We start from the raw sequence: 26,306 nt of genomic DNA on the forward strand, positions 1-26,306 counted from the left end.
AAACACTTTATGTTGTCCCAACACCATTTTTACTAGAACTGAAGTGGTCACACTCCGCTGCTACCTAGCAGGAACCACATGGAAATCAAGAGTTTGCTCCTTCCAACAGCATGTTGTTCATGCATGTATCTCAAGTAACATAATAGTTATGATTTTTTTTATTGGATGATTCTTTCTGAAAAACCCTGTACTTTACAGAAGTTTCCAGGTTTGTGTGCTTATGCCTGTTAATTATACCTTGACTCATTCTTAATATCTGAAGGATCTCTACTTCATGATGGAATTTACAGATCATGATGTGAAAGTGAATGCATCTTGAGATTCATCATGGGGAATGCAGCTGAGCAGCCTATGATACCACTTTATGTAAATTTTTCAGTATGTGCTATGACATTGTTGTGGTGTTTGTTTAACATCTGAACAAACATGGACCTAAAAATGTAATGTGGAAATGTTTCCACTTGAGCGACAGTAAATCTAACACAAACTCCAGCCTCTTCAACAATCAGTTGTGAGCAGCTCCATTCTCACTCAGAATGAGATCTAATGCCAATAAGTCATGGGATGAAAAGATCAATGAAGGCCTTGTTACTGTCAGACAATTGACAGAAATGAACTCCAATGGAGGGTTAGCAATAATATGGCAAACTAACGATTGGGGACAGTGCAGGATGCATGGCTTGCCATGAGGAAATTGCCTGATGGCAAGCTGTGGCAAATCACTCTTATCACTTAAGAAGTGAAACATCCATAATCCAAACCATATCCTTAGTGCAATATCTGCAAGGATATGAAATGAAACAATAACATGGGCTCAGTTGTGGGTAAAGTTGGTGGCAGAATTTTTTCTTTGGTAGGATACTGGGAAAATGCAGCTAGACAACAAAGGAAACTGCTTGCAAAACATTTGTGCATTCCATCTATACCTACACATCTAGACATATTAATAAATTAAGGCCCCCACAAAGATTTGTCTGTGAGTGTGGAAAGGAACTAATGTAGAGATTTTGATAGGAATAGATTAACTGATTCATGAGGAAAAGGTGCTATGGCACATAAGTCCTCTGGCCTTAGCTTAGTATGTTACTAAATGGCTAAGTCACCAGGTCACAGTTACGGGTTGGCTATCTAACAACTTCCGGGGAAAGAAAAATTTGATTTTAAGTATGTTCAAATGGCTCTGAGCACTATGGGACTCAACATCTGAGGTCATCAGTCCCCAAGAACTTAGAACTACTTGAACCTAACTAACCTAATGACATCACACACATCCATGCCCGAGGCAGGATTCGAACCTGCGACCGTAGCAGTCACGCGGTTCCGGACTGAAGTGCCTAGAACCGCACGGCCACCGCAGCCAGCCTTTTAAGTATGTCATGTAATTATTGACCAAATTTAAAAATTACGATTGGTGTCATAATCTATTCACTAAGATATGACCTGACATTACAGGCTTAACACAATAAATCAAGTATTAAAATTAGAAACTATGGATATGTCTTGAGGCAATGTAACTCACAGAGCACAAACTGTCCAGTATTTTAGATTGGGAGCACTTAGGAAATTTGAATAAACTTGATGCATAATTTCAAAGCTTTTTGAAAATTTTCCTCGCTGACATCCCCCACAAAATATTGAAAGAAAAAAGTTAGTCACATACTTTATTTTCACTGTGTAAGCTGTAAAACTTCAGCATCAGGTATGACATTTTAATTTGTTTCATTTCTATCACTAACTCTATTCACAAGACATTTTGCAAACAGTATCTACATAGATCCACAGAACGTATCAGCAAAATGTTACCACTGTATGACACAAAGTTCAGGAGATATGTCATGAACATTGACTTGCATGAAAAACTAGCTTTTCTAAAAATGGAGTGCAAATTACCTAGGCTATACTCACCTAGTATTTGATAATGAGAGCACTTAGCAAGTTCCAAAAAACCTTAAGCTCGAAGCTGTCTTGTGTATGGGAGTTTGATTCTTTAAATAAACCATGGAAAACCCTGAAGTGGTAGAAACTTGAAGACATAAACCAACTACCCAATGTTTTAAGGAACATTCTTGCAAGCGGAATCTAGGAATATACTACGGCTCCCTATGTACCACTCCTTTAAGACACATAAAGTAAAGGGTAGGCTAATTACAGACTGCACAAAGGTGTTTAAACAATAATCCTTTCCACTCTGGCTCATAATGTGCCCCAACATGGTGTAATGGACTGTATCCAGCCATATAATGACCAGCAGACAGTGCTGAATTCTGCTGCCAAGAGAAGCAATTTGAAAATTTCTTGTTGTTAAAACAAAAGTCCTAACTACACCACTCTTCCATGACTCTTTCCTACCTAAGGGCCGGAGCCTAGCTGATCATGGCAGTCATGCATCTGCAGTATTTCACCACTGCCTGTGCAATATCTGCAGACCTCAGCTGAATAGTTCCATTGCACATTGCACCAATATGTGTCCACCTCCCCCTCTCCCAGCAATCTTCTTGATAATTTGCCGTATCAAAGTGGATTTAGTGGGAACTTCAAGGGTTTTCAAGAAATATCAAACTATGATATCGGTTTGCTCTCCTCAATAGTTCTTTCAGATTTTGCTCTAACATCCCTCTATGCCACAAGGTTTTCTGCAATTAGTCAGTGTTCTAACCATTTTAGAACTGTACGCCTACCCCAAACAGCGGAGTAGCCCTCCTCATTTCACCAGCAGACAAGTAATCCTTTTAGATGGCTTTAGAATAGATGCATCAGTGGTCATAACGTGGCTGCTGCCACAGTGTCAGAACACAGGTAGCTGGTTGTGCAGCATTCTAGAAGCCTTGATGAGCATCCATTTTGATGGCCTCCTCAAAGCACTATCACTTACGATATTGTAGTTCACATTGCATTATTTGTGGTGAAGCATTTTACGAGGGGCATTCGATAAGTAGTGCAACACACTTTTTTCCTGTTGCAGATTGGTTTTATTCAAAATCCCAATACAACATGTTATTCCCCACTCTTTTGGCTACAAAAACCTGTTTCTCAACATAATCCCATGCAGTGCAATGACCTCACGCCACCTTACTGGGATGGCCAGTATGTCCACATGGTAACACTCTACTGGTCGATGTCAGAGCCAACATCTTGCTGTATCGCTAACCTTCCCATCATCCCCACACTGCTTCCCATGTAGTTCACCCTTCATTGGGACACTGATGGTTCTTTGTTGCTCTTTATGGTCTTATTTTAGGAGCTGAGGAACCAAGCAGACACAAAACTTTGAGTACTCCATCTGGTGGATGAGTTTGTCAGCATCACCAACAGACATGTCCAGTAGTGCAGTGAAATGTTTGTTTGTGATCCGTTTATCAGCTCAGATGAGACTGTCCAGACGCACTAACATTCCAGGAGTCACAACTGTAGGTAGCTGACCAGCATGCAAGAGATCAAACAGTGTTGCGCAACCTGGTTGTGATGGTGACAGATGCTTTGCCCAATGACTCACCATGCTTTTGTTCACTGCCAGATCCTCGTAGGCAATCCGCAAACGCTTATTAATATCTGAGATGCTCTGATTTTGCACCAAAAGAAACTCAATAACAGCTCTCTACTTGGAACGCACCTTTGTTACAGACGCCATTCTGAAGGTTACATAGGAACTTCATGAAACTAAAGGGGCTGAAGTGGGTATATTCCACGAAGTCCCACAACAAAATCAAAGTTTTTTCAGCCGACATTGGCCGAGAAAAAAATGTGTTTCATTACTTATTGAACGTCCCTTGCATATCTGATGGGTGTGCATGAGGCACTGCTAACCGGTCATATTTTAGTAAAAATGCTTTGCGACGGAGAAAGAATATTGTTGTAGTGCTAAACGTACGTAATTGTCCAAAAATGGAAGAATACAGAGGCCGCATTGTTTATCTTTGCATAAGCGTACTTTACTTTTTCGTCTGATTTTGGAGGCCATGCAGAGTGTTTCATAAACCGTCACTGTAAAAGCAGCAACAGGAATGACAGAAGACAATTTTCACAACACCCCAACGTTCCTAGAGATGAGTGGAAAAGAGAGTAGTGTCTCTGTGATTCTCAATGGACTGTTTCCTCACTTTTATGGTCGACATCAAAGACTTCAATTAATGGAGAGAAATATTTGATCACAGGTATGGTGAAAAATATCGATGTTTCAAACGAAAATTTTGAATCCATGGAAAAATTTACTTCGTTTCCATCTGGTCGATAACGAGGCCATTACAGATAAAACACAACCTCAAGTAAAACAATAACAGGGTCAGAAAATGCCCACGTCTTTTACAAAGGAACCATCACCTTAATCGACTTAGGGAAAGCACGTAACCCTAAATCTGAAAGCCCGGAGTAGGATCAGGGCAGTTTCTAGGTGTTTTAACGCCCTACGGGAATTGAAAAATGACGTCCTCATTTTCAGTACCATCAGTATCCCCAATATCACCCGCGCCCCCTCCACCACCGCTAACAATCAATGGCACAAAAATGCGAATCTTTTATTATATTTATTAAACTAAGGTGATCAGACGTCCTCATTTTCTGGGAACAGTCATCAATTTTCATATTTTGTCCTCAATTCCCTTAAAACTTATTGAGGAAATAAATGTCCTCAATTTCTTATTTTTTGTCCCCAGTTTTTGAAATTTCCCAAAATAACTGAAATAGGAAGAATGTGCTTAACATTTTAAGCTGGAACTCAACTGAATATACCAGTACAACCGAATTCAGCATCAATTATTTAGTTTGTTTAACAATAAGAAAATGGACTAATATAGGTGTGGAACTATTTTCTGGTGCGAATGAATTTTTCCTTGAATTTAGAAATTATACTATAATGGGAGACATGCCAAAGCAATACCCAAGGGGGAAGAGAATGGGTACTTCACACCCGCATGTTTAAAAATATTGTAAACTTGTCATGTACTTTATAGTTTAAAATTTTGAAAAAAACTGTTTCTTATTTTTAACGATTTCTTATGCCAGATTCCGTAATTGTTTTGAATTTTTCAGTAAAAAGTAACCCATAAATTTAAGTCCTCGTAGTGAATGTGACTTGCAACAAATGCCACATTCATATTTTGAAGTTCAGAATCCTCCTTACACATTAATACATCTTTAAAGAGTATGTTGTGCATAAACTCAACAACAATTAACGATATTTGTATTTTTAAATTTTTTGTGGTGGTCATAAAGCACCCTTCTTCTCTGTGTACGCACTATGGAAAACATTGGTATTGTTAAGATTAATGTGAAAGATATTTTCAGTTTTGGACGATACTTACACATCAGTACCTATTTAAAAATGAGTTTTTAAAAATAAAACTTAACAACAATTACCTTTTTTCACATTATGGAAAATGCTTTAGTGTTGAAAGGTTTAAGTAATGTTCCTTATGCTTCTGAAAACAACTCGGTGTTTTAATTTTTCCTCTTTTTCATTTTTTCTCCTCATTTGCTCAAATTTTTTCTGTTTTATTTGAAATTAATCTTTGGCGCCCCTAAAATTTTGCCGCCCTAGGCGGCTGCATAATCTTCCCTAATGGTAGAAACGGCCTTGAGTAGGATTTCAACCCTGTTCCTCCTGACCAGGAGTTCTGCGTCTTAGTGCGCCTTCTGACTTGGTAAATCACCTACAGGAAAATGCTGGGTTGCTTCCTTGAAGAGTTCTATTCCATCTGAAGTAGTGCTGGGTCTTTAATGACACAGACATCAACGAGACATACCTTAATCGTCGTCATTGCCCCTCGTCACTTACATTGAAATACTGTAGCTTTCAGAGTTTCCTCGTGTAGCTTGAATCAAGACACCTAGTATTCACTTGTTATCTGCCAGTTGGTCTACCACTTTCGTAAACCTCCTTTGGTACCAGGTTTCAACTGTACTCACCTTGTGGCGCCAGCAATCTTACGGTCGGTGAGAGGGTCCCAAGGTGGGAGCCGACCGTCCGGCGAAAGCGGTTCCGACGCCTCCACATCTTTCGGGGCAGCCGGCGCGACCGTCACTTTATACCTGCAACAGGAGCCGAACGTCAATCCCCATATCTTTCTCTACGGAAATACTGACAATTCTTCCTCTTTCTGAGCTCAACATCTCACTCATTAACTCATTATGGAAGGATGCTGACCCAGATTTTCAAGATAGCAAATGGGAAGTTGCGGTACAGAAAATGACCCAGAGATCACCAGTGTGTGTGTGTGTGTGTGTGTGTGTGTAGTGAGTGAAGTGTTATGAAACAACGTGTGTATAGTGTGTGCAGTGACTGATGGTGAGATATGAGTGAACAGTGTGGCACTACATTATTTAATAGGTTATTTGTAAAAAAAAGTATTGTATACCAAGAGTAAATCTAATGATTGCTTTTAACTAGAAGTCTGAAATACAGGGTGATTCAAAAAGAATACCACAACTTTAGGAATTTAAAACTCTGCAACGACAAAAGGCAGAGCTAAGCACTATCTGTCGGCGAATTAAGGGAGCTATAAAGTTTCATTTAGTTGTACATTTGTTCGCTTGAGGCGCTGTTGACTAGGCGTCAGCGACAGTTGATGCTAAGATTGTGTTTAGTGATGAAGCAACTTTCCACACTGACGGGAAAGTCAACCGTCACAATGTCTGTATATGGGGCACTGAGAATCCGCGGGAAACAATTCAGTATGAACGTGACTCGCCTAAGGTGAACGTTTTCTGTGCCATTTCAGCCAATAAAGTTTTTGGTCCTTTTTTCTTCGAAGGTGCTACTGTAACTGGACTACAGTATCTGGAGATGTTAGAGAATTGGCTGTTCCCTCAGCTCGAACAAGAAGCACAACAATTCATATTTCAGCAGGATGGAGCGCCACCACATTGGCACTTATCTGTCCGTAACTACCTGAACGTTAACTACCCGAGGCGATGTATCGGCCGCCAGGCAGCCTGTGACAGAGCACTTCATCACTGGCCTCCAAGAAGCCCTGATCTTACCCCCTGCGATTTTTTCTTATGGGGATATGTTAAGGATATGGTGTTTCGGCCACCTCTCCCAGCCACCATTGATGATTTGAAACGAGAAATAACAGCAGCTATCCAAATTGTTACGCCTGATATACTACAGAGAGTGTGGAACGAGTTGGAGTATCGGGTTGATATTGCTCGAGTGTCTGGAGGGGGCCATATTGAACATCTCTGAACTTGTTTTTGAGTGAAAAAAAAACCTTTTTAAATACTCTTTGTAATGATGTATAACAGAAGGTTATATTATGTTTCTTTCATTAAATACACATTTTTAAAGTTGTGGTATTCTTTTTGAATCACCCTGTATATGTGTATAGGTATAAGCTTATTTTAAATTGGTCTAAACTTGCAAATACTTTGACATGTCCTATATCCTTGTAAAAAGAGATCTACGAATGAATAAAGCTACTACTACTACTACTACTACTAAAACATGTTTACATTGTTAAGACTGAGCTGAAAGATATTTTCAATTTAATATCATACTTATACATCAGTACCTCTCTCTCTCTCTCTCTTTCTCTCTTTCTTTCAGGACGAAGGAATTGCAATGAAAAGTAGAAAAAAGTGCACGCGCAGCGCTATTGTCTGATGTCCGAGAGTAATTATGTAGCATTCCGAGGGAGCTAAGAACTGGTGGATATCAGAAAGAACCCAGCTCAGCACCGAAAGCAAGGCACACCCCGAGCTCATGGTTCTGGATAAGTGATACCTGCCTAGACAGCTGCTTTGTTATCGCAAGCGCTTCTAACAAAGCTGCTACAGCTTTAAGTACGAGGTGCATTCAAGTTCTAAGGCCTCCGATATTTTTCTAATTAACTACTCACCCGAAATCGATGAAACTGGCGTTACTTCTCGACTTAATCGCCCTACAGACGTACACATTTTTCAAAATGCTGACGCCATGATTCCATGGCAGCGGCGAAGGCTTCTTTAGGAGTCTGTTTTGACCACTGGAAAATCGCTGAGGCAATAGCAGCACGGCTGGTGAATGTGCGGCCACGGAGGGTGTCTTTCGTTGTTGGAAAAAGCCAAAAGTCACTAGGAGCCAGGTCAGGTGAGTAGGGAGCATGAGGAATCACTTCAAAGCTGTTATCATGAAGAAATTGTTGCGTAATTTTAGCTCGATGTGCGGGTGCGTTGTCTCGGTGAAACAGCACACGTGCAGCCCTTCCCGGACGTTTTTGTTGCAGTGCAGGAAGGAATTTGTTCTTCAAAACATTTTCGTAGGATGCACCTGTTACCGTAGTGCCTTTTGGAACGCAATGGGTAAGAATTACGCCCTCACTGTCCCAGAACATGGACACCATCATTTTTTCAGCACTGGTGGTTACCCGAAATTTTTTTGGTGGCGGTGAATCTGTGTGCTTCCATTGAGCTGACTGGCGCTTTGTTTCTGGATTGAAAAATGGCATCCACGTCTCATCCATTGTCACAACCGACGAAAAGAAAGTCCCATTCATGCTGTCGTTGCGCGTCAACATGGCTTGGCAACATGCCATACGGGGCAGCCATGTGGTCCTCTGTCAGCATTCATGGCACCCACCTGGATGACACTTTTCACATTTTCAGGTCGTCATGCAGGATTGTGTGCACAGAACCCACAGAAACGCCAAGTCTGGAGGCGATCTGTCCAACAGTCATTCGGCGATCCCCCGAAACAATTCTCTCCACTTTCTCGATCATGTCGTCAGACCGGCTTGTGCGAGCCCGAGGTTGTTTCAGTTTGTTGTCACACGATGTTCTGCCTTCATTAAACTGTCACACCCACGAACACACTTTCGACACATCCATAACTCCATCACCACATGTCTCCTTCAACTGTCGATGAATTACAATTGGTTTGACACCACGCAAATTCAGAAAACGAATGATTGCACGCTGTTCAAGTAAGGAAAACGTCGCCATTTTAAGTATTTAAAACAGTTCACATTCTCGCCGCTGGCGGTAAAATTCCATCTGCCGTACGGTGCTGCCATCTCTGGGACGTATTGACAATGAACGCGGCCTCATTTTAAAGCAATGCGCATGTTTCTATCTCTTTCCAGTCCGGAGAAAAAAAAAATCGGAGGCCTTAGAACTTGAATGCACCTCGTAAAAAACCATTAGCTTGGGACGACGAATCGAGTCGCTCTGAACCATGTTCCACAGCTCTGTGTGTGTGTGTGTGTGTGTGTGTGTGTGTGTGTGTGTGCGTGTATGCGTATGCGTATGCGTGCGTACATGCGCGAGGGTTTTCACAAGCGGGCTTACCCAATAATCCGAATTTTTTCAGAACTGTTCAATAAAATTAGCCAAATTATGGCCAACATTTTATCAGAGACATACTGAAACTGTATATACATTTAAATTATGTATTGTACCAATCTCATTTGCAAGAAGCTGCGAAATGCAGATGGGACTGTGACAACAAATATTTAAAAAAAATGCTGTACCGATCTCAAACAGCTGTTGCCTGTTGTTGATTGAAGTGAGTATTTTTGGTAACAATGTCAAAATATAAACATTTTACTTGTAGTTTGGTTCATAGATGAGCTCCTTTCTGAGTATCCAACTGACAGACCAGATTATACAGCATTGTACACCCAAGAAAGAATCTATACGCTATTACTTTTAACTTCATGCCGCAAAAGTCACCTTGGCTTGGTACGACGAATCGAGTTGTTTTGAAATATAGAGCTATGTGTGTGTGCGTATATGTAAGTGCGCGCACACTGCAGCAAAAAGTGTAGCTTTTGACTTAGCACATTGGAAACAGATCTCTCGCATTGGTACGACAGTACACTACGTATTCAGAAAAAATCTTTAACCCTTATCGGCTAGAGTTACTGTAAGTGTTTGAGTCTGATGATGTACCGAGACAGGTGCAGTGTGATGAGGAAATTACTCCACTTTTTGAGGAAGTTGGGCATGTGCTTGAGAAGGTCGCATTGTTCATGAAGTCTCAAATTTTCCTGGCACTTACAGGTCGGCGGAACGGAATCCCATACTCTGAACAGCTACTTCTTGCCACGAGAAAAATGTGGGAGGTCCAGAAGAACTCACTCAACTTGTTTGTCTTGTTCCGATATATCCATTACTTTCCAACTTAAAAATGTTTCATGGTACACGAACTTATCAGCTACAAGCTCCGTACAACAGCGAACGGAGGATACCAACTAGAAGAGAATATTAAACGTAAGTCGCGGTATAGTAAGAAGCTGCTAAAAAACAGGTAGCGATGCATCTGTTAGACATCCAGTGTTGATTTCGAATATTCACGAATAAAGGAACATTCTGGAAGGATCAGAATGACCTCAGATGATGGTCACATGACACGGAACCTGAGTGTGTTTTGCTTCAGCGATCTCCGGTCTCTTTAACACCTGTAATCATTGTACTGTTGTAATTAGTTCCCTAATATCATCGTCTTCTCGACGTAATCGATCTTGAAGGTAGTGTACCAACCTCACATGCTGCCTCCAGTAAACTCACTGTTGAGTTGGTTCCATTTGTTTGTCTTTGAATTTCCATCGCCATTGATAATGTACTTGTTCCACGTATAGTTTCTGGGGTTGGACAATCAGGAATATTCCCTCTAACCATCCCACCGTGAAAAAGTTAGTTCTAAAGTGTTCAAACATGCAAGCAACATATTCTGTCTAAGATAACTTTCTCCTGTCCGTATTACAGACAATATTTGGTTGTCGCAACAGTTCGAAACAATTGTTGGTTCTCCTTTCTTAAACAGCCAACAGTATCTTACTCTAGAGCGAAGACCCTTCAAGAAACCGCACTCAAATGTTAATAGTTTCTCAGCTTCTTAGTTCCACATAACGACAATGGAAGTATTGTAGCATTAAATGATTTTATTTTGACTTCGTTGGAGATGATGGGTGAGATTCAAATCTGTATCAGACTGGAGTAAGCTCTATCTGAATTAATAATCCTTTTTTCATTTCCAACATTTTCTGGAAGAAACATTACTCCCACATTTCTTTCAAGCTGGCTTTGCACGCAGTTTGGGCTAGGGCCCTAACGGTCTACCAGAACATGGTATCAGATGCATATAATGTGTACCCTTCCATACAGGTCGTCAGATTTTCCATTTGCTTAACTTTCTCAAATAACCTTCGCAAGCAACTTGTTTCAATTGGTAGTCTACTATCAGAATTGTCCATCCTATGTAGAATATGCTGTTTACTGGAGGGAGCGCATATCGACAAGTACTACATACGCTACTGGCCATTAAAATTGCTACACCAAGAAGAAATGCAGATGATAAACGGGTATTCATTGGACAAATATATTATGCTAGAACCGACATGTGATTACATTTTCACGCAATTTGGGTGCATAGATCCTGAGAAATCAGTACCCAGAACAACCACCTCTGGCCGTAATAACGGCCTTGATACGCCTGGGCATTGAGTCAAACAGAGCTTGGATGGCGTGTACAGGTACAGCTGCCCATGCAGCTTCAACACGATACCTCAGTTCATCAAGAGTAGTGACTGGCGTATTGTGACGAGCAAGTTGCTCGGCCACCATTGACCAGACGTTTTCAGTTGGGTGGAGATCTGGAGAGTGTGCTAGCCAGGGCAGCAGTCGAACATTTTCTGTATCCAGAAAGGCCCATAAAGGACCTGCAACATGCGGTCGTGCATTATCCTGCTGAAATGTAGGGTTTCGCAGGGATCGAATGAAGGGAAGAGCCACGGGTCGTAACACATCTGAAATGTAACGTCCACTGTTCAAAGTGTCGTCAATGCGAACAAGAGGTGACCGAGACATGTAACCAATGGCACCCCATACTATCACGCCGGGTGATATGCCAGTATGGCGATGACGAATACACGCTTCCAATGTGCGTTCACCGCGATGTCGCCAAACATGGATGCGACCATCCTGATGCTGTAAACAGAACCTGGATTCATCCGAAAAAATGACGTTTTGCCATTCGTGAACCCAGGTTCGGCGTTTAGTACACCATCGCAGATGCTCCTATCTGTGATGCAGCGTCAAGGGTAACCGCAGCCATGGTCTCCGAGCTGATAGTCCATGCTGCTGCAAACGTCGTCGAACTGTTCGGGCAGATGGTTGCTGTCTTGCAAACGTCCCCATCTGTTGACTCTGGGATCGAGACGTGGCTGCACGATCCGTTACAGCCATGCAGATAAGATCCTGTCATCTCCACTGTTAGTGATACGAGGTCGTTGGGATCCAGCACGGCGTTCCGTATTACACTCCTGAACCCGCCGATTCCATATTCTGCTAACAGTCATTGGATCTCGATCAACGCGAGCAGCAATGGCGCGATACGATAAACAGCAATCGCGATGGGCTACAATCCGACCATCATCAAAGTCAGAAACGTGATGGTACGCATTTCTCCTACTTACACGAGGCATCAGAACAACGTTTCACCAGGCAACACAGGTCAACTGCTGTTTGTGTATGAGAAATCGGTTGGAAACTTTCCTCATGTCAGCACGTTGTAGGTGTCGCCACCGGCGCCAACCTTGTGTGAATGCTCTGAAAAGCTAGTCATTTGCATATCACAGAATCTGCTTCCTGTCGATTAAATTTCGCGTCTGTAGCACGTCATCTTCGTGGTGTAGCAATTTTAATGCCCGGTAGTGTACTTAACCTCGGAGTTTTTGCTGCGCAACTTACACGGAGCCTTTGAATTCGAAAAGAAGAACTGTTGTAGAGCGCTGCCTATGCACATCTGAAGCAATGGCTACCATTTTCTTGTGGTCTAAAAAGCCAGTGGAGAACCGCTACAAGCGTGGCAAGCTTTGACAGACGCTCCCAGCGGAGAATAATAACATGGGTCGGATGAAGCGGCGCAGAGCACAGCGAGAATTCGGCGACTGGACGGAGCGCCGGTCGACCAGAGGCCGCTAGCGTCATCCCGGTGGCCAGCCACCTCTATACAGTTGCAAAGATCCAGGTCCGCTTTCTCGTCTCAAGTAGTGCTTTCTCTTCCCTTCCCCGCCTCCCACTTGACCTACGTTGTCCCTCGTCAGTGTCTAGACAAGTCGACGCGCCGGTAAGTTCCTGTTTCATCCTTAGAGGGTGGTCGGGAACGGCCTGAAAAGCTTGCAAGGGAACTGCAGGGTAGGGTGTGCTGAGAAATAATTGTTAAGAAAAAAATTGGGTATGTGGCGCCGTTTCTGAGTCACTTAGCACTGAAGTTAGCCACTCAGGCCGCTGCGCGCGCTATTTCAAGCGTCCCGCCTGTGACGGTGTCACCAAACGTGTTCTTCATTTGGTTTCCTAAAACCGAACATGAGAGCATACAAAGACTGGACACGGGGCCGTAGCAGGGATCGAGCCCGAGCCAAGGGCTGACCAGCCCCGTGAGCCATCATCTGCACTATGAGAGCGACTGACAGCAATTGTATCGGCGGGCCGCTTGAATTTGCGCGCACAGTGGCCTGATCATGTAACTTCAGTGTTAATTAGCTTGGAAACGGCACAGCGTGTCGAATTTTCTGTTAGCAATTATTTCTCAGTACAACCGACCTGCAAGTTGAAATGAAATGTGTGTGAATTCCTAAGGGACCAAACTGCTGAAGTCATCGGTTCCTAGACTTAACCACTACTGAAACTAACTTATGCTAAGAGCAACGCACACACACACCCATGCCCGAAGGAGGACTCGAGCCTCCGGCGGAAGGAGCTGCGCGATCCGTGACATGGCGCCTTAAACTACTTGACCTACCTGCAAAGCTCTTCAGACTTTTTCTGACCACCCTATCCAAAAAGTACGGTTCATAAATACCTTCTGGTTCCAGAAGACGACTGCGCGAAAACTACAATACATACAGAAAGACACATACCAGTGAATAGAGTACCTCCTAAAGTTTTAAACTCACAATACGGTGCTCAATATGGTCACCGTTTGTGACACAGCAAATATCGATACGAGCGTGCAATTGAAGAAGGTATTGCGCCTGAGTGACACGGCAAATCTCAATATGAGCGTGCAATTAACTGAAGTTGCTGACATTAACTGCCCAAGAAGATGCGACAGCACCCCACTTGGGAAGTCTGTTCATTGGGTCGCCTATCTGCTGGTGGAAACTTATTCGATGTGACAGTATCAGGTGGATGATTTGTCTATATGTTCTAACACGCCTGTCCCGCATGGCGCGTATTACGAATCGGAACTTTGAAAAATGCTACATCTAATGATGTGTGTAATTTTTCTGTATGTTTTGTAGTTTTTGTGCAGTCGTCTTCTGAAACCCAATAGATATCTGTTAATAACCTTTTACATACTCCTAGCCATTAAAATTGCAACATCATGACGAGAACATGCAACAAACGTCGAATTAGTACGAATTATACTACATTCTTGAACATGAAAATGAATGCAATTCAGCGCAACTGCGTAAAGTAGTTAGGACTAACGCCATCCATATGTATAAGGGGCGATCAAAAAGTTTCAGTTCGAAGGCCTCACCAAAACCTTGCCTACATGTCGTTGTGTTTATACATGGTGTTCGGTTTAAATGAAGACATTGAAATATCTCGAAAACTAAATATATCGGATCAAAAAAAGTATAATTTCAATTTGTTTGTCTCGGAGGGGGACACCTAATGATACCGCACTCGACCTCCGCCACACCCCCTATGAGGGTGGCATGGGGCAACTTTGAAATCTTCAATGGGAATCCCATTTTTTGTTGCAGATTAAGGTTCTACGGAAAAATCTATATACGTTTTGTCTGACGCATTTTCTTCGCTTCGCCACAGATGGCGCTGTAATCAGAGGCACAGAAAGGATTCACAATCGCAATTTACGACATGCTACTCAATAGCCTTTGAATACCTAATGTCACGAGGGACCCCATTTCCCTGCTGCGAGAACAGGACAGGCGAGTATTTCGCGACTTATAATTGGAAACCCAATTCGCAACGTTTCATTCCTCCGACGTGTCGAAGAGGGGAACTACTCGCCACTGTGGCTGTGGCTCGAGGCGAACGCTACTCTACTTTTCCAATCAGAGCAAGAGTTCAAACGTAGTACCACCAACTTCAATACACTTAGCACTCCGTGGCCGCTCTTCAAACGACCGTACGCAGGACAGAAGCATATCAGCAGGAATGTCAGCGCAGGCGTTTCTGATGCAGTTGACCATATCTCCACGGCCCGTGGGCACTTACTGGTACACCTTATCTTTTAAATAATCCCACAGAAAGAAATCTGGTGACGTCAAATCCGGCTATCTACCGGGCCAATTAATAGGGCCACCTATGCCGATCCACCGAACAGTATAAACAAGGTCTAATACATACTGTGCTTCAATTACGTAATGCGCTGGACAACCGTCATGCTGAAACCACATACGTTGTCGAACGTCCAGGGCAATACGCTGCAGTAGTACCGGTAGTTCCTGTTCCAAATACGTTCGATATCTGCGTCCATTCAACGTGCCGTCGATAAAATATGTTCCCCATGATGCCACATCATACATTAACCGACCAAAGACGTTGATGGTCAACTTGTCGTAACCGGTAGGGACTGTCTACGTTTCAGTAATGCATACTGTGCCGGTTAACGCTACCATGGTTTGTGAATGTAGACTCATCGGAAAAAAACACCTCGGCAAAGAACGTGAGGGTCATTTGCATTTGTTGACCTTCCCAATCACAAAACACCGCCCGGTTATGGGAAGCGACGCCACGAAGTTCTTGATGTAGTGGCACGTGGTAAGGAAGGTACTTATGACGTTGCACTATTGTGACAATACTACCTACGGACATAGAGGAATCGCAGTGTAATTGCCGAGCGCTTATCCATGAGTTGTGGTCCTCTGCCGCTGGTACAGCTATTTAATTCATTTCTCCTGTAACACGTTTGCTTCCTTTCATTTTGCTGTTCTGTACGCTGCACTTACCTAAAGGGGTTCACAACCTTGAACGAACGAGAGCGAGATTTCTCTGGAAAGCGCTAGGCATGCGAGGCAGCAGCAGCCTCAACATTTCTGCTACGTCCTTCGTAAATCACTATCATTTCAGTTTTTTCTTCTACGGTTGCAACGTCCTTTGTCAACTTGCACATCTATCCTCCAGACGACATGTAGCTGTGCAAGCAGTAAACAATGCGCAAGTACTGTAATGTTTAGAATCCGCTGTCTGCTCTACGTCTGCGCAATACATGAGCTCCGGTCGCAGTATCCTGTCTGTTATGATACGTCGTAGTTCGCTACGCGGCCACAATGGCGCTTCGAGTAGTTCCCTGTTCGATATGTCGAAGAAATACAACGTTGCGAATGGGATTTCCTATTAGAAGTTATGAAATACTGGCCCGTCCTACCTCCGTAGCATGGAAATGAGGTCCCAAGTGCCACTGGATCTTCAACGGCCATTGAGTAGCATGTCGTAAATTATGATTGTGTAACCATTTCTATTCCTCCTATTATAGCGTCATCTGTGGCGGCACGAAGGAAATGCTTCAGACAAAACGTGTGCAGATTTTCCGTAGAATCGTAATCTGCAAAAATAAAAAAGGGTCCATTGACGATTTCAAAGTTGCCCCCTGCTACCCACGCACGGGTTGGGATGGCGAGTCGACTGTGTCGCAACGTTGGATGTCCATTTCAGGGACAAACAAATTGGAACTCTAACTTTTTTTGATCCGATGTGTAGTTTTTGAGATTTTTCAGTCTTCAGTTAAAATGAACACCCTGTGTACCTACATCGGAGTCGCGCTGGATTCCACACACGCTGCAGCGACGTACTGAGACGGAAACTTTTTGATCACTCCTTGTGTTCAGGGTATTCCAGAAATGTCGCGACAGACTTCCCGGGAGTTATACAGGGTGTCCTGAGGAACAAATCGAGGACAGGAAGTCGTGCCCGGAAACGTCATCCAATGACGCTATAGACCGTCGGAGATATAGCCGCAGGCACCCGCCACTAGGCTACGCCTTCGACAGCAAACGTGACATTGTATACTGACAAAATGTTGGCGGAACGACTAGCAATGTTGTTTATGGCGACTGATTGCCACGATCGCCAGTGGAGAAAAAAAAGCTAGCTGCTGTATAGACAGACCTTGTCTCCTATGAATGAGATGCTCTGTTGCCTCGGTGAATAACTGTTTCAGACAAGGGTTTCCATTTGCAGTTTTGATAACTTTCCTTATGCTTTGACCACACTTTTATTTTTCCAACAGCATCACGCGCTGCGACATTACGTCATTTCCAAAGGCAGTGTTATGTCAGTCACACAAAATTGTTCATATGACCGACATAACACCGCCTTTGAAGATGATGGTAAGTCGAAACGTATCATGAAAGTGTGGTCAAGATATACGAAAATTTTCCGTAAGTGCATCCAAATGGCCGCATCGTCTCACAGCATGTTCATGCAAACTGGATCTGCAGTTTATTTTCTCCTGAAACCCTCTAAAATCTCCAGAGTTTCTCGGTATACAGCAGAAAAATAAACTTCGGCTGGAAACTTGCGTCCGAAACTGTAATCTACTGAGGCAGCACAGCATCGTGAATTCAGAGGAGACAACGCCTGTCTTCGCAGAAGCTAGCTCGATTTTCTCCACTGGCGATCGTGGAAATCAGTCACGATCACTGAATAACAACAACATTGCGAAACGTTCCGCTTACGGTCCCTCAGCGTACAAACTCACGTTTGTTGCACAAGAACTAGCTTAGTGGCAGGCGCCGGCGCCCGTAACTTCGACGCTCAGTAGCATCGTTGTATGGCGATTACAGACAGGGATTCCTATCCTTGATTTGTTCCTCAAAACACCCTATACAGCCCCTAGAAGTTTGAAGCAACATTTCTGTACATAAGGAAAGATTACAAATTTTGTTTCTCATACAGAATCGCATCTCAGTGTTGGTTGTTTGCGTCACATAAAGAGAAATGTCTACCACAATGCGTCAGTATTATGCAGGGCAGGATTGTGGCATAACGAGGCTGCGGTTTATTTTTCTGTGATGTTGCTGCTTGTATTGGACGGGATACCGTAACTGTCATGTGGACATGAAATCAGTGTAGTCAGGAGGCCATACTCAGTGCCATATAGGATCTCAGTGACCCAGCAGCGACAGTATTGGACGCAGAAGTGGCAACATGTCAGATTTTCACATGAATTCTGGTTCTGCTTTCAGCTTTACAAAGGATATGTCAGTGTGCGGGGGCACCAAGGAGAACGATGGCAGATTGTCTTTGTCATAATCGTAACAGACCAGCATCTGACGTGATGGTTCAGGGGTGCCATCAGGTAGACAACACGTTCATCTCCAGTTTGCATGGCCAGTAAACTGGACTGGGTATGCCACTGGGTACACAATACGATTACCTCCAGTTTGCATAGCTAGTAAACTCGACAGCAGCCATTGCATTTCTGATGTATTAAGGCTGATGGCCATGACCTATCTTTTAGGTCTCCACGACATTTTGTTTCAACGAGATAGTTCAAATGGTTCAAATGGCTCTGAGCACTATGGGACTTAACTTCTGAGGTCATCAGTCCCATAGAACTTAGAACTACTTAAACCTAACTAACCTAAGGACATCACACACATCCATGCCCGAGACAGGATTCGAACCTGCGACCGTAGTGGTCGCGCGGTTCCAGACTGTAGCTCCTAGAACCGCTCGGCTACCCTGGCCGGCTCAACGAGATAGTGCAAGACCAAATGTTGTCCATTGATCCATCTCGACACTGAAGGAGTTCAACTGGTGTTCTGGCCAAACGTTCACCAGATCTGTTACCCAAAGGTCGCGCGGTTAGAGGCGCCATGTCACGAATCGGGCGGCCACCCACGCCGGAGGTTCGAGTCCTCCCTCGGGCATGGGTGTGTGTCTTGTCTTTAGTGTAAGTTAGTTTAAGTAGTGTGTAAGTCTAGGGACCGATGACCTGAGCAGTTTGGTTCCATAGGAATTCACACACATTTGAACATTTTTTGTTACCCAAAGCAAATGTCTGCACACGGGTTGCCCACTGACTGGTACACCACACTCAACATCCACACTGGTGGGTCTGCTGTAGAAATGAAGCAGCATATAATGTCGTACTCGTGTCTGTTTTCCAAGATCAGTTCGACTTGATGCCCTGTCAGGTTAGAGCCATTGTTCCTGACAGAGGTGGGATCTGTGTGTACTAAACTTCACACCTTGCATAACCTCAAATCAAGATGGTACAGAATTCCTATTACACAGTTATAGGTGTCATATAAGGGGATATGAACAGCAGTATTTTGTAGTAAACCCATGAACGAAAACGCGGCGTTTGTAAGATAAACGACTTTGAAAGAATGGTAAAAGATACACTGCGTGTGCATCAACCAAATCGTATCTGCGTGAACTACAACATATGCTCGAAGTGGCGACCACGAGTTCCGGTGCACAAAGTGTACCTATGAACACTATTCACACGCACACCGTCCAAAAGTCCTGCAGTGTCCCGAACGACCTCCACTGTAGCCATTAGACGGGCAAGGAGATGTTCCTGTGACTTCACAGGAGCCTCGTAAACAATACTCGTCTAGTAGTCCCACAGGAAACATCCACAGGTGTTAAGTCGGGCGATAGTGGTGGTCAACGAATCGGACCACAGCAACCTATCGACCTGGCCGCGAATGTTTGGTGAAGGTGCTGACGGACGCTACGTGAAAAGTGGGCCGGCGCCCCGTCATGCTGGAACCACATCGTCCGACGGGTATGCAATGGCACATCCCCCAATTGCTGCACTTGTACATCCTGCAGGAAGGCCAAGTAGTTGTGATCCCTTAGACGACCGTGGATGTTACAAGCTCACACGTTAATATCGAAACGATGCTGAATTATGTAGGGATGTGTGGCATGAGGGTTTTCGTCATACCAAATGTGGCTTTAGAACGATTGAGCAGACCTTCTTTTGTAAAATGCGCTTGATCTATGAAAAGAATAATCCGAGGAAAGTCGTCGAAATGGTGTAGGCACCATGTATAGTTATCTGCGCTAAATCAGTTGGACACATTACCTGCGCCCATTGGAGGAGGGATGGGTGAAGTTGCTGTTTATGGTGAACTTGCCAGAAGCTGCTCTACATCCACGAAACTTGCGATGTTGCTGGTACTCGTCGACGGGTTCTGGTCGACCAGTTGGAGGACGTCGTCTTCCAGGTAAACAGTGCGGCGCGTCCGGCCACGACCGCAATCGCCCGTATTAGCCTTGAAAGTGCCGGTTTCCCGAAGCCGTTGTTCCAGTCTCGCAAAATTGGCATGTGGTGGACAGGGACGACCCGAAATCGTTCGTGGTAGAGGCGTTGTCCTAACTGACCATTTCGTCCACTTTCACCGTAGATGAGCAACACGTCTGTATACTAGGAAAACAAGTAGTCTGCCATTTTGTAAAGCGCTGGCTTTCTCGGTCAGTCAGTGCCAACTGATGTATATCCACTTCAGTTCATTGGGTTATTCTCTGATGACACGTGGCGTTAAGTCACACAAGACATCACGAGACAAAGCACAGTCTATATCAATCTGTATTACCTTCCATCGTTCAAAGCCGTTTATCTCCCAAAAGGTGCATTTCCAGACATGGATTTACTACCAAATATTGCTGTTCTCAGACCCGTCTAGAACACCTATAACTGTGTAATAGGAACTATGAATCACCTTGCAGCCGGCCAGTGTGGCCGAACGGTTCTAGGCGCTTCAGTCTGGAACCGCGCGACCGCTACGGTCGCAGGTTCGAATCCTGCCTCGGGCATGGATGTATGTGATGTCCTTAGGTTAGTTAGGTTTAAGTAGTTCTAAGCTCTAGGGGGCTGATGACCTCAGATGTTAAGTCCCATAGTGCTCAGAGCCATTTGAACCATCACCTTGCATAAATCTGATAATGCATTCTATAAGCTCTTTAGTACATTCATCACTAGATCATGGCACTATATTATACTAGTGTCCGCAACTTATGTGTCACTGCCACGTAAACTAGATCGGTGAACGTTGAACCATACATAGAAAAAACTGCTGCAATATAGGACAGTGCAGTACACACGATAACTGAAATACGAGGCGTGTTTTTTAAGTAAGTACCGTTTTGAAATTTAAAAAAAGACGTGCTAAGGTATCTCAATAATTTTATTTTTACTTGATAGCCTGTACCTTAATCTACTTTTATACATAATTTCCGTCAATATTGAGGCACTTGTCATAACGTTGTACCAGTTTTTGAATACCCTTCTCATAGAAGTCTGCCGCCTGACTTGTTAACCACTACATCACCACTGTTTTGACTTCGTCATCGTCTTCAAGACGCTGACCGCCAAGGTGTTTCTTCAAGTGCAGGAACAGATGGTAGTCACTGGGCGCAAGATCGGGGCTGTGCGGAGGACGATCTAGAGTTTCCCAGCGAAAAGATATGATGAGATATTTGGTCTTCGTCTTCAAGACGCTGACCGCCAAGGTGTTTCTTCAAGTGCAGGAACAGATGGTAGTCACTGGGCGCAAGATCGGGGCTGTGCGGAGGACGATCTAGAGTTTCCCAGCGAAAAGATGTGATGAGATATTTGGTCTGGTTCGCCACATGCGGACGGGCATTGTCTTGCAGCAAAACGATGCCCTTGCTCAACTTCCTTGGACTGTTGCTTTGATTCTGGTGTGACGTAGACCACCCATGTTTCATCGCCCGTAACAGTTTGGCTTAAGAAATCATCACCGTCGTTGTGGTACTGCTCAAGGAAAGTCAATACACTGTCTAAACGTTTGGTTTTGTGCGCATCCGTCAACATTTTCGGTACCCAATGTGCGCACAATTTTCGATAATTCAAGTGCTCTATCACAATGCCATATAAAACACTACGAGAAACATTAGGAAAGTCATCCGGCAAGGAGGAAAGCGTAAAGCGTCTGTTTTCTCTCATCTTATTGTCCACTTCCTGCACCAAACTTTCATTAACGACCGAAGGACGCCCACTCCGTTGTTCATCATGCACATTTGTGCGGCCATCTTTAAATGCTCTCACCCACTTTCTTACCATTCCATCACTCATAATGTTTTCTCCGTAAACTGCACAGATTTCACGGTGAATATCGATCGCTTTTAGGCCTTTAGCACTAAGAAATCTTATAACAGCCCGTACTTCACAGTCGGCGGGACTCACGATTATGGGAGGTATCTTAAACACTCAGTACACAACGTACACAAGGAAGAATCAGATTGTAATGGCGTCAGTGCGTAGATTAAGGTACAGGCTTTCATGTAAAATAAAATTATTGAGATATCTTAGCTCATGTTTTTTTTTAATTTCAAAACGGTACTTACTTAAAAAAAACACGCCTCGTAAATACGCAATGAGACGGACAGAAATGACACTTTTTTTCAAAGACAAGAATAACACTGAAGTCACCGCGATTTATGAAGATCCCCTGAACATTAAGAAACGCAGGACATGGTTCTTAGTAGGGTGTATGATCGCCACTACGGCAGTGCATGCTCAGCAACGTGATTTCACGCTGGCTATAAGGCTGGCAAGGAGTTCTTGTGATATGGCGTACTATTCCTCCACCAGCGCTATTGACAACTGGTGGAGGATCGTCAGAGTATGAGGACGTGCTGCTGTATGTCGCCCCGACGCATCCCACACGTCCTCGATGGGAAACGGGCAGGCCAGTCCATGCGCCGAATATCCTCATATTCCAAGAGCTCCTGCACCTGCGCTGTTCAATGTGGTCGCGCATTTTTTCTATAAAAATGTGGTCAGGGCCGAACGCACCTTTCAAGAGTCGCACACGGGGAAGGAGTACAGGTTCACAATAATGCTGACAGGCAAATGTACTGTTTCAAAGATCTGAAGGTATATATGCCCGTGCAATATTATGCGTTCCCACACCATAACACCCGAATCATGAACGATGTTACTGGGAGCACTACTCTCGCCACATGAGAGTACGCCCAACTTTTTGAATATGATCGTTTTGATGGCCTAGTTATTACGGAGTGGGTAGGCCTAATGTCGCATGGGCGTACTGACCTCTAGATATTTCAACGTGGTACATTCACCGGTCAACGTTATTTGACACCGTAGTCCTTCCGCATGTTTGTCTTTTTAGGGGTGCATTCGGCCCTGACTTCATTTTTGTGGTTGACGATGCACGATCGCACTGAAATGCGAAGATGGATAAGCTCTTGGAACGGGAGGATATTCGGCGAGTGGACTGGACTGACCGTTCCTCGACTTAAATCCCTACGAGCGGGTTGGGGATGCTTTGGTGAGACGTATTGCGGCACGTCCACAAGCGTCAGTAGTTGTCAACAGCGCTGTCGGAGGTATGGAACGCACTGCCACAATAACTCCTTACCAACCTTGTGCCCAGCATGAGATCACGTTGCAGAGCGCGTACAGCCATCCGTGATTGAGACCACGTGTCGCTTTTTCCAACGTCCAGGGAACAATCATAAATCGCAGTGGTTTCATTATAATTATCGTCTTTGAATAAAAGTTTCATTTCTTTTCGTCTGATTTTTTACTTCTCTCACTTACCTTCTTCACTGTACATTATAGTTCTTTTCATGTATGATCCAAGTTGCATCGACCTGCGTTAACGTTGCATGACACATCATGTGAAAGTTATTTTCGTCCCTAAGTTTTGCACACCAGTACACATTAGTGGCGTCTGCTCTTAAAAACTAGAATGTGGTAGTAAAATGACTAAATTACTCTCGGATAAACGAAACAAGGGGTTGGGATAAACGAAACAAGCCCTCAAAGAATTATTAGATAATACCAACCTATGGAACTCCCCCCAGCACACACACACACACACACACACACACACACACACACACATACACTTGAAACTATAGATAAATAAATAAAATTATAACAACAATGATAAATCCTCAGTCCTACTCTCTACCTCCCCCCCCCTCTCTCTCTCTCTCACCCTTTCCCTCCCTCCCACCGAGCGAGGTGGCGCAGTGGTTAGACACTGGACTCGCATTCGGAAGGACGACGGTTCAATCCCGCGTCCGGTCATCCTGATTTAGGTTTTCCGTGATTTCCCTAAATCACTCCAGGCAAATGCCGGGATGGTTCCTCTGAAAGGGCACGGCCGACTTCCTTCCCCATCCTTCCCTAATCCGATGAGACCGATGACCACGCTGTCTGGTCTCCTTCCCCAAACCAACCAACCAACCCTCCCTCCCTCCCTCCCTCTCTCTCTCTCTCTCTCTCTCTCTCTCTCTCTCTCTCTCTCTCTCTCTCTCTCTCTTTCTTTTCACACACACACACACACACACCTCTGAGAAATTCAAAACAACTGCCAATGACATCTTCAACTGTTCCACTGTCTGCCATCTTGTTTTCACACCTTCTACTGTTCCACTGTCCGCCATCTTGTTATTGCAGCTGGTAAACAGTGACAGTGACAGTGACAACGCAATACATAGAACTTGACAATGAAGAAGATGACGAAAAAAGAAACCATAAGTGAAACATAATGTAAATAGATTCACACACAACCTTACACATACAACCTTTCACACGACTTATTAATCTCAGGCATAGCCATTACAGTTTAGAAATCGTAATTTCTGCATAAATGTTTTGCCTACATTAACTTGTATATAATTGCAGGTGACAAACTGTAAAGAAAAACAGTCACTGTGAAAACGTAATACAGCAGGTAAACCACACCATGTGGTAAGAAGGTATGAATACACAATTTTATGTGCTCTTCAAAAAACTGTGCGGCTGGTCCCGGCGGAGGTTCGAGTCCTCCCTCAGGCATGGGTGTGTGTTTTTGTCCTTAGGATAATTTAGGTTAAGTAGTGTGTAAGCTTAGGGACTGATGGTTCAAAAAAAAAAATGGCTCTGAGCACTATGGGACTCAACTGCTGTGGTCATAAGTCCCCTAGAACTTAGAACTACTTAAACCTAACTAACCTAAGGACAGCACACAACACCCAGCCGTCACGAGGCAGAGAAAATCCCTGACCCCGCCGGGAATCGAACCCGGGAACCCGGGCTGGGGACTGATGGCCTCAGCAGTTAAGTCTCATACGATTTCACACACATTTGAACATTTGCTCTTCAAAAACCTGTAATTACGATTTAGAAACTAATATTTATATGTATTTAAACAGTACTCACTCAAAAAAACGTGTTATTGTTAAAGAAAACACAGACAAAAGAGCTTCAACATCAAGATGAAACAAAAACTGTCACTTTGACGTGCAGCATCATTACAGTGGGATCCTGGCAAAGTCGAGTGATTATAGCAAAAGGAAGTCATCTGGCACAGGAACAATCTGGTTTCTAAAGAACACCTGTTTGAAATTTTTTGAGTTAATTACTGTAGGTCTCCATTGTCATAACAGTAAAGTCCTTTGTGGTCGCACAGTTCTGAGCGAAACGGTATCTTCTTTCATGTTTCGATTCAAAAATATTGCACTGCCATTGCACCATCCTCAGTGCGTTACAGACAAAATATTAGATGACGCCTCCCGGTAACACTAAGTATTCTTTAGTATTCACTGGTCCTGGACGATGAGATTTCACCGAACTTTGCAACATGTGAGCGCTGTAGAAATTTCAGTGGGAAACCCTTGCACATCCTCCACCCAGTCCCGATCTCTTCCCATGCGATTTCCATATTTTTGGAGCCCTGAAGAAAGATATTAGTGGGGGTCGATTTACTGCAGACGAGATATGCACTCCTGGCTACAATCATGGTTCCGTAGTCAACGGCAAACATTTTTTCCACGAAAGTATTGATCGTCTTGTCTCACAATGGAATAAATGTAACAGTTGTGGAGCTATGGCGATTACTGTGGAAATAATAAACAGTTTACTTTTTTTCCATTTGTCTCGATTTAATTTTACTGCCCCTTATATGAGAGAGAGAGAGAGAGAGAGAGAGAGAGAGAGAGAGAGAGAGAGAGAGAGAAAGAGAGAGAGAGATGAGGGCGGGGCATACATTTTAGCGAACAAGTACTGACAGAAGTGAAGCTGTGAGAATGAATCAGTCGGTAAAAGGATTGCCTGCGAAAGGCAAGCGCCCAGGCTGAGCTACAGTCCAGAAAACAATGTTTTAAATTGCCGGAAGTCTCACATTCGGTTAATATTTACAAACTTTTGCTCTATTTCTGCATTTGGCTGCCTATATGTCTGTCTGTTTTGGTTGAGACAGGCGTGTAATTTCTACATTTTGTAAACTAAAGCTTTCAGTAGTTTTAATTTAAGGTATTTCTGCTTAACGATAGTTATCTATCTAATGTTATTGCAGGATTGTCATTACTTGATTTGCGTCGTGTGTTGAGGTTTGGCACTTGCCAATTGTTCAGTCTCATTG

The 26,306-nt window shown here is 43.8% G+C and overlaps 1 protein-coding gene across 2 annotated transcripts in view; it reads right to left on the reverse strand.

Moving 5' to 3' along the window:
- The window catches only part of LOC126184823 (proton-coupled amino acid transporter-like protein pathetic), a 359,869-nt gene that overhangs the window by 67,597 nt on the left and 265,966 nt on the right, over nucleotides 1–26,306 (reverse strand). For both annotated transcript variants that reach the window (XM_049927406.1, XM_049927416.1), the window contains exon 4: nucleotides 5,902–6,024. In XM_049927406.1, the coding sequence (XP_049783363.1) occupies nucleotides 5,902–6,024 (123 nt within the window). The remainder of the gene's footprint in view (nucleotides 1–5,901; nucleotides 6,025–26,306) is intronic.

This window comes from Schistocerca cancellata, chromosome 1 (genome assembly GCF_023864275.1).
Source record: "Schistocerca cancellata isolate TAMUIC-IGC-003103 chromosome 1, iqSchCanc2.1, whole genome shotgun sequence".
NCBI lineage: Eukaryota > Metazoa > Arthropoda > Insecta > Orthoptera > Acrididae > Schistocerca > Schistocerca cancellata.